The 8,617-nt window shown below is 50.4% G+C and overlaps 1 protein-coding gene across 1 annotated transcript; it reads right to left on the bottom strand.

Moving 5' to 3' along the window:
- Positions 1-51: 51 nt before the first annotated feature.
- Positions 52-6,993, bottom strand: KLHL25 (kelch-like family member 25). Its single transcript, XM_010294526.1, has 2 exons — positions 5,181-6,993; positions 52-115 (listed from the first exon to the last, which is right to left on the bottom strand). The coding sequence occupies exon 1, from the start codon at positions 6,991-6,993 to the stop codon at positions 5,224-5,226; it is 1,770 nt and encodes a 589-aa protein (XP_010292828.1). The 3' UTR covers positions 52-115; positions 5,181-5,223.
- Positions 6,994-8,617: the final 1,624 nt, after the last annotated feature.

The following is an 8,617-nucleotide window of genomic DNA, read 5'->3' as shown; positions in this document are numbered from 1 at the left end:
TGCCGGGAAGGGATGCGAAAGGCTCCTCGGAGTCCTGCGCCGGAGGACGGGAGGGGACTCGGTCGCTGTGCTGGCTCCAGCAGCGAGACAGGGGACGTGGATGTGACACTGGCACCTGGGGAGGGAAGGAGAAAGCTCATTAACGGCCGCGATGCTCGGCTCAGCCCGCGCAGGGGAGCACCAGGGGGGAGCTGCACAGTGGCAGCTATTGGGGTAACCCCCTGCCCAGACCGCAGGGGTGTGTGGAAGTGGAAAGCAGTTGGTTTATCTGGGGTTTGGGGTGTGCTTTGCTTTCACAAGAGAGGGGACAGAGTGGGCGTTCAGCTCGGGAGGGCTCAGAGCACCGAGGAGCCAGGCAGGACTCACCAGGAAACCTCCATGGACATGACAAAGGAATGAAAAGTTGAGGGAAACGGAGCGCTTAGCGCTTTTTTTTTGTGTGTGTGTGTGGCAGGGAGGAGGGCCCAAGAACTGTAACAGACAAAACAAAAAGACCCTTTTTCTCTTTTTCCACCAGTTCCTCCAAAACCATCCATATGACTGACATTTCCAAGGAGTTGATTAATCCAGTCTGGGGCCAAGCTCAGACTGCACATGTTTCCATCTGCCCAGGGTTAGGAAAAGCCTGATTTTCATCGATGTTCCTCCCCAGGCCAGCCACTCCCTTCCGACGCTGCCTGATAAACTGGCTTTGGAGACAACCAGCTGCTTGGAAAGCGCAGCAGAGGCAAAAACTGCAGTCCCTGTTTATCCAGCCTTGCTGTTATACAACGCATGCAAATGGATTTCCCTAGGAGCCACCGAGAGAAACCAGCCATGACTTTGTTCCAGCAATACCAGTGAGGTTGAAACAGGTTGCAAGCAACCAACCCAGCAGCATGCAGCTGAGCTGCAGCGTTTGGAGCCCGGAGATTATCCTGAGGTTTTTTTCAGGCTGCTGTTTGCAGGCACCTGGGGCTTTTGCACAGGAAGATGTCCGGATGCAAGCAGGGCTCTGTGGAAGGAGCTGGTAGCAATGCATGGCAACAAAACCCTACAGCTTCTTGCAAGGTAAAAGCTGACCAAGTGCTGCTCCACGTGGAAGGGAAACCAAGCCAGGCAGCAGTAAAACCGTCTTGGCAAAAGGGTCGTTATCTAAGCTGTAATTAAATAATCAGGAAAAGTCACTGAACAGATCTGACGTTTAGTGTGACCATGGTATCAGAATACAGCTCTGCACCTGGCACGCTGCCTAAATCCTCGCAGGAGCTTCGGGGCCAAAGATCAGCTTTTAGGTGCCAAAGCTGCCTCAAAACCTGCAGCTTTGACTGCTCAGTGCCCACTCAGTGGCAGAGTCCAGCTGCTGCTGCCGCCCTGCAGCCTTCGCGGGAGCCAAACCCACCAGACGGCTCCAGTGGGAGCCACAAAATGGGCTCTGAGCTTTCGGACGAGCCCTAGGAATAAGTGCCTGAGCAGTGCCTGGCCACCAGCCTCTGCTCCGTACCGCCCAGACCATGAGGAAGGTCCTGCAGGAGCTGAAAGGCACGGGGAGGGGAACCCCTAGCTCCTAGCTGCTACGGGATTTGGCTCATCCCCATTTGTTTTGAGATGGGAGCTCTGACATCTCCACCCCAGGGGAGTGTTTGCAGCTCAGCAGCCAGCACGGAGGGATGCAGTGACTCCCCTCTTCATCTCATCTTCCATGGCTGGACCATGCAACCTGCAGCTCCCTCGTCCCAGTGACCGTCCCAGCCCCCAGCTAAAGGCTCCTCTCTCTGGCCCAAGCCCATCTCTGTCCCTGAAAACGAGAGCATCACACAGGGCAGATAATTTGGAGAAGCCACTTTTAATTTGGAGATGGGCAGCTTGGAGAACTTGTTCCTGGTACTGCCTGAAGTCACTGCTGGGGAGGGTGTAGAGTTGTCCCCCCCAACTGTCACTGCACAGGGCTGCAAGAGACCACCCAGCATCGTCCCCTGACTGGGCTTTGTTTGCGTTTATGAACACAGAGAGCCTTTAGTATTTCAGTATTTCATTTCCCTTTTGTAACAGCCCACCTCCTCCTGGCTCCACAGTCACGGGTGGGAGGAGACCGGGCTTTCCCGTTTCGTACTGCTAATCATGCTTGATCCCAGGAATCAACTGCTGGCAATAAGCACTAAATTAATGTCACATGGCATCCTTGGCAGGGGCACCGGGACCTCTGCCGAAAGGTGCCCTAGCTCCAGCTGGGAAGGGTGAAGGCCATGCCCTTCAGGAAACAGTTCCAGCTGATCAGTTTTATGCTTTAAATTAAAAGCAGGCTTGGTGCTTTATGATCAGTATTTTTCAGGGAGGTATTATTTGGGTTTCAGGGCTGGCATGAGTGCAGCCTCATCAGTTTATAGGTAAGAAAGAAGGTTGTTTTTTCCACAAGTTCAAAGTACTGTTTCCTGCTGCGATTGCCCAGGCTTTTCCCCACCCACCCAGCTTGCTCTGCTCTGACAGCACCTTGGATGGTCCCTCCTGAGCCTTCTCCAGCTGCAGGGTTCCCCTAGGATTAGCATTCCCAAAGCACACCAGCACTTTGGGTGCTCCTTCTTGAAGAAGGATCCCATAGGGATCAAAACAGATGTTGCAGCAGAGACTGGCTGCAGGCCAGAAGACCCCTTGGCCAGACCTGCTGTAGGACAACAGCGTAGTTGTAGCATCCTGTAGCCCATTACACCTCAGTTCCTCAGCCCAGTTTTGGCACAGGTGTAGCCAGGACAGCCAAGGCAAGCACGTGGGACATGGCTGGTGGGGCATGTGCAACGCATTCAGGTCTGGCCTTCACTCACCAGTCTTGGTGCTTTATTCAAGGAGCTGTCACAGTGGCTGAGGCCATAACAGTAACTTCAATTAAAAAGAAAAAAAAAACCAAAAAAAAACCCCCAAAAAAATGCCTAGAAAAATGAAGTGAAGAGACATTCTGTCTGGCAAGAACTCATGTATATTTTAAATACTTGTTTTAACCGAAGAGTGGAAGCGAAGCCAAAAAAGCACATAAAACCCTCACACAGTGACTTTTCACCAGTTTTATTTGCAGGTTGGCACATAACAGTTCCTAGTTTTCTTGTGCTTGTGCCAGGCTCCAGATTACAGGAGGAAAAAAATATCTATACAACCCCTGCAAAGCTGTTTATTAGGTCTGAACAACCCAAATGCAGTAGGGAGGAAAAAAGGTAGGAGAGGAAAATAACTTCTCTGTGACTTTGGAGACTGCTTTTTATTCAGTGGCTTAAGAATCACCTCCCTCCTCAAAATATTCTCTATTCTTATTGCCAGCAGTGCAGCTGGTGCTGAGTTTTAATATTCAGATGCGTCTGCTACCAGAGAAAATTAATTTTCAGCTCTAGGATGGCTCTTAAAGGGAGGCCTCATTGACCTGAGTTGAAAATGATGGAGTCTTCACACTCTTTGCTGCAATATTTAATAGCTGAGTGGCAGTTAATTAGATTACTGAGCCACTGTGACAGATGCTAGGCAACGCCTGAGGAGGAGAATTGGGAAAGGCCATTATCTTCCAGTGCCGCGAAAGGTCTCAGAGATCTCATTTTAACCCTTTCCACTCTTGCCCTGCCCTCGCTGTGGTCCCACCCATGTTAAAACCAGGTGTTTGGCAAATCAAAGGCCGGCATAGTGCTCTGGGTGCTTTTTTTCCGCCTGAGAAAAGCAGGTGGTCACGTTGGGCAGATGTCTGGCAGAGGTGCCAGGAGCTCCTTGTCAGTTCCCAGCTGGCATCAAAAGAGATGGATCAGTGGGAGATGCCAGTAATTTCACCCACTGGGTGATTCCCAGGCACACCAACCACACCAAGTGCGAAGCAGGGAAGTGAGAGGGTGTTAGAGGGTTTGGGCAACATTCCTTCTTCCCTGTATTAAGTGAAGTGGATTTTGATGAGTCTATGGAATAATTTCCCTCCCCACAGTCCCCACCTTCCAAATAAAACTCTAAGTGAAGCTTGTCAATCCCGCCCCCGTACGTGAGGGTTTCCCAGCTCCTTCAGCTAGTTGGGAGGCCAACCACCAAAGCAGGGTGATGTGTGTTGCCGGCGCTGTGAAACTGCAGACTGAGCTAGCAGAGGTGTTATGGACTTCCTGGGAAGATGCTGCTGTGCAGTTGTTGCCCAAATCAATATCTAGCTTTTGCAAGGCAAGGTGAGAAGAGGTTTTGGCCTTTGCCGGGCCAGCTGCATCTCAGCACAGATTCGTGAAGACATGCAAAGCTCAGTGGAGTGAAACTGGTAACCAGAATGGCAACTGGACATGCCACTGGGGAGGAGAGAGGAGGAACCAACTGCTGTGTCCCAGTGGCATTGCAATAGCACTTTCCCTGAGCAAGTGAGAGCTGGAGCACCACGATGACACAGGACATCATGAGTTTCCACCAACTTTCTTATTCTCACACACCACAAAACACCGATAAACACATTCTTCTTCTGATTACAAAACCCCCTCCCTCCCACTCAGGTCTCACACAGAAGTCTCAGAAGTTCTGATTTAACAAGCAACAGTCTGGATGTTAAATAAACACCAGGACCATCAAATACACCATGGCTTCTAAGCTTCTGCGTCTGCTACCCACTGAAATGTAAATACAGAACATAAAAAGAGATCCAGGATTTGCTGGCATCCCAACGGTCACTTGCCTACATATTCATCAACTCTGAATAAATCACTCCAATACCCAGCAAAAATACTGAACTACTGAGACTTTTTCCAAAGCACTTGTGGCTCTGGTATCTCCCAGGACTCACATCTAACTTTTAGAAATCGTAAACCCCCTCAACTGCACGGGGACAGGATGTATTCCATGGTGGTAGCCATGAGAGCAGGCATGGATGCATCTGCCCTCCCATATCTACCCACACACAGAAGGGTGATGCTGGCCCATCCAGCTAGCTCGGAGCAGAGGGAGAGGGGCTGTGGCCTGCTTGCAACCATCTATGTACATGTATCTCTTAAGATACTAAATGAACCATCTGGAAACGAGAAACCTTGGCACTAGCTAGATTTACAACATGGCAGAGCCGATTACTCTTCTCTGGTGCTGCATCCCGCCTTTAAATGCGCCCTTCTCCTAAAACGTGAGCAACCTGGAACCCATGGCTTTGGCACGGTGCATGGAGACACAATTGAGGTGAGAAAGCAAGTTTCGGTTTAAGAGGAAGAGACCCTTACCTTATTGACCTCCTGGATACAAGCCCTCGAGCCCTCACCCTCATCATGATGGCAGGTGCTTCCAGGTGCTGACAAAAGCTGTGGGGATGAGCGAGTAAGGCACCGTTGTGATACAGTTCCACGTGTCTGACGTAGGGTCGTAGCAGTCCAGCGTTTTGCACCTCTGAGTCCCAAAGTAACCCCCCACCACGTAGAGTTTATTCCCCGAAGCCAAAGCGTGGCATGACATGCGCTTGGCTGTCATGTCCCCAATGCGTGTCCACTGGTCCGTTTCGCAGTCAAAGCGGTAGGCAGATGCTGCTGTGAACTCGGTGTCTCCTCCCATGATGAAAATCTGGCTGCCCAGCACAGCGGCTGCTGTGTAGCGCCAGGGCTGTGGGCATTCAGCTTTGATCATCCATCGATTCTCAGCTGGATCATAGCACTGAACTTTGGACACCATGTCTCTGTGAATGCTGGTTCCACCAAAGACAAAAAGCTTGAGTCTGGCGCTCACCACCGCAGCGTTGCTCACTCCATCTCTCAAGGGAGCCACCATTGTCCATTTGTTGGATATGGGATCATACTTCTCTACTTGCTTCAAGGAAACAGAAGGAGATGCAGGAAAGACTCCAGCTACTGCGGTGTGTCCACCAACCACATACAGGCAGTTTTCCAATTCAGCCGAGCCATGCCCAAACCGAGCTATTAACATTGGGGCAGCTTTTGACCATTCCTCATGAACCGTGTCATACACCCATACATCTTTTGAGACCCCGTTCTCCGAGCCCCTGCCTCCAGTGACATATACTTTGCAGCCAATGGCACAGGCACTAAACTCCTTCCGTGGACTTGGCAGGTCTGCTTTGGGGATAATTTCCTTTGCTTTGTGATCCACTTGGTAGATCTTATCACACATGAAGGTCTGTCCTCCCAGGATCAGCAAGGTGTGCCCAGCTTTGCGAGGCCTGGCACAGGGACTGGTGACCACCCCATCATTTTGGAGGATCTTCTTCTTGCACTGAATAGCTTCATCCAAGACAAGCTTGTTCCTTTCATCCACCATGATCAAGTCCTCACAAGCCAAGGCTTCCTTGAGGCATTCAGAAGGAAGCAAGGCCAGACGAACGTTCCTCAGAAGTTCTGGAAGATAAGCCTTCCGCTCATCCAGATCGTATTTCACCCACTGGATGACAGCCTTAAAGACCTTTTCCTCATCCTCAATTTCCAGCTCATCACTGGAGATGAGGTCCAGCAGCGTGTCCTTGGAAAGGTTGTTGAAGTCCTCACTCTTGTGAACAGTCTCAAAGTTGACCAGGCACATCCTCCAAGAGAGCTCATAGAGCCGCCGGCACTGATGAGCGTCCGAGAGCAGCATCATGCCCAGGCAGTTGGAAGGGTAGAGGTTCTTCTCCAGGAACTCAGCCGCTGCGTCTCGGACGTCATGGAACTGCAGCATGTCTCCAGCCTCCAGGAGGGACTCTGCATTCTCCTCATTGATGATGATCCGAGAGGAGTAAGCAAAGTCCAACAATAGCTCTAGCACCTCTGGGTGGAGGCTGTCGTGGAAGTTCACCTCATCATCCAGGCTCTCCCGGAGGCCATTACTAAACATGGCTTCGAAGTATCTGCTGGAGGCAGCCAGCACTGCCCGATGACATGGGAACGACCTGTTTCCTGCCCAAAGGGTGACATCGGTGAACATGCAGTGCTTCCGCAGCGTGTTCAGATGTGACAAGACGCAGTCTGGGTGGGAAGCTTTGTGAAAAAGCAAGATGTTCATGGAGCCGGTGCTAGTCCGGGATTTACGGTTCTCGTGGACACTGACTGACATGATGACAGAGCTCTTGCCTGCAGAGAGAAAAAGAAAAACAGAAAACTTATTATTCTCCTATCTTTATTGATGTAAGGCACAGAGAATATAGGCTATCCAACTCTGGTACACTTGAATGGACGTCAAATGTGAAACCCCAGGTGTACCTCAGTGCTCCTGCTCTGTAGGTGCTTCTGCACCCTGGCTTGCAGAGCCTGTGCCTCCTGCTGCTGCTGCACCCTCACATCCTCCAAAAATTTAACTCAGGCTGAGCAGGATGGGAAGGTGGAGTGGGGTGAGGGGGGAAATTCTCCACTTTGGTTTCAGCAACAGAGCAACAAAGTGAAGCAATCAAAACCCAAACTTGATGGTAAATTGTCTCAACAGCCCCCAGAGGGTATTGGCAAACCGCAGAAAAGTTATTTTTCCTTAGAAAACAGCGTTAAGAGAGCAGTCTATCCAGGATAAAGGGCACCGGTCTGTTCTTGGCTCAGCAGAAATCAAGTTTGGCTTCTGATTTTCATGCAGATTATTGCAGGTTTAGGAAAGGCAATTGCAACTGGTTTTATTTATGGAATATTTAGCTACCAGCACAAGCCGAAAGTTTTTAACAAATTTTATCAAACCCTTTCATTGTAGTTTTTGATGATAAAACTCACCAGGCACTTCATGTGACAAACATTTTGCAGGACAGATTCACACCAGAGAGTAAGACAAAAGAGACAGCTAAATTATGCTTTTTAACAGACAGGCAGAAGCAAACACAAGGCTTTTATTAGCTAATATTTCATTTAAATGCTACCTGATACCGATCCTTGCCTGTGAAAGAAAAACCCTTTGGACCAATCAAATTAACAGCACTTAGATGATAAAATCCAAGTAATTTGCTCCAAAATATTTTAGCCAGCTCTATTTTGTCTCCCATGTAACTAAAGTAGACAGACAGATATGCATACATATCTCTCTTACAGCAGAAAATCAGTACCGAAGTTGGTAGCACGACTGTCCTGCGGTTTGAAGAATAAGCCCGAAAAAGAAGCAGAGGGGGGTCAGCTGCTGTGCCCCCGCGACAGCGGACGCAGCGAGGCCGTCGCAGGCACTACACTGGCTGACATTCATTCTTCAGTAAAAGAGACTCTCCCTGGCTAAATGTGGAGGTTGCCGGCGGGCAGCCCACTGAACGGGCTAAGGATGGGGGCGAGTCACAGAGCTCCGGGGGAGCCGAACCGCCGCGGGCGCAGCGCAGTGCTCAGGGCAGGGAGGACCCTGCTGGGATGCTCAGGAGCGTCAGGGGCTGCCGCCTGCGGCTCAGCTTCCCTGCAGCACGCGGCAGCCACGAGGAACGGCTACAAGCTGGGCAAAGCGGGCCTAATTCGCAGGAAAAAGGGGTTGCTTGAGAAACACTGTGTGGCTCCGCGACATCTTCTCTCTCACCCAGGACTATTTTGCTATCCATTTTCTACCCCGCCTTCCCAAAATCACTGCAGTTTGGCTTTGCAGGCTGGAGACATCAGGACTGAAATCCCACAGCATCCCAGCCCAGCCATTAAATTGTTTAGAAATCAGTAATTAGCCACACAGACATAGCTGGGAAAGGGTCTTTGGTTGGGTTCTTTTTGTGCTTGGTTGGGTTTTTATCTTGCTT

The sequence above is a fragment of the Phaethon lepturus genome, unplaced genomic scaffold (genome assembly GCF_000687285.1).
Source record: "Phaethon lepturus isolate BGI_N335 unplaced genomic scaffold, ASM68728v1 scaffold30169, whole genome shotgun sequence".
Lineage (NCBI taxonomy): Eukaryota > Metazoa > Chordata > Aves > Phaethontiformes > Phaethontidae > Phaethon > Phaethon lepturus.
The sequence above is the reverse complement of the archived record's forward strand: the minus strand, read 5'-3'. Positions and strand labels throughout refer to the sequence as shown.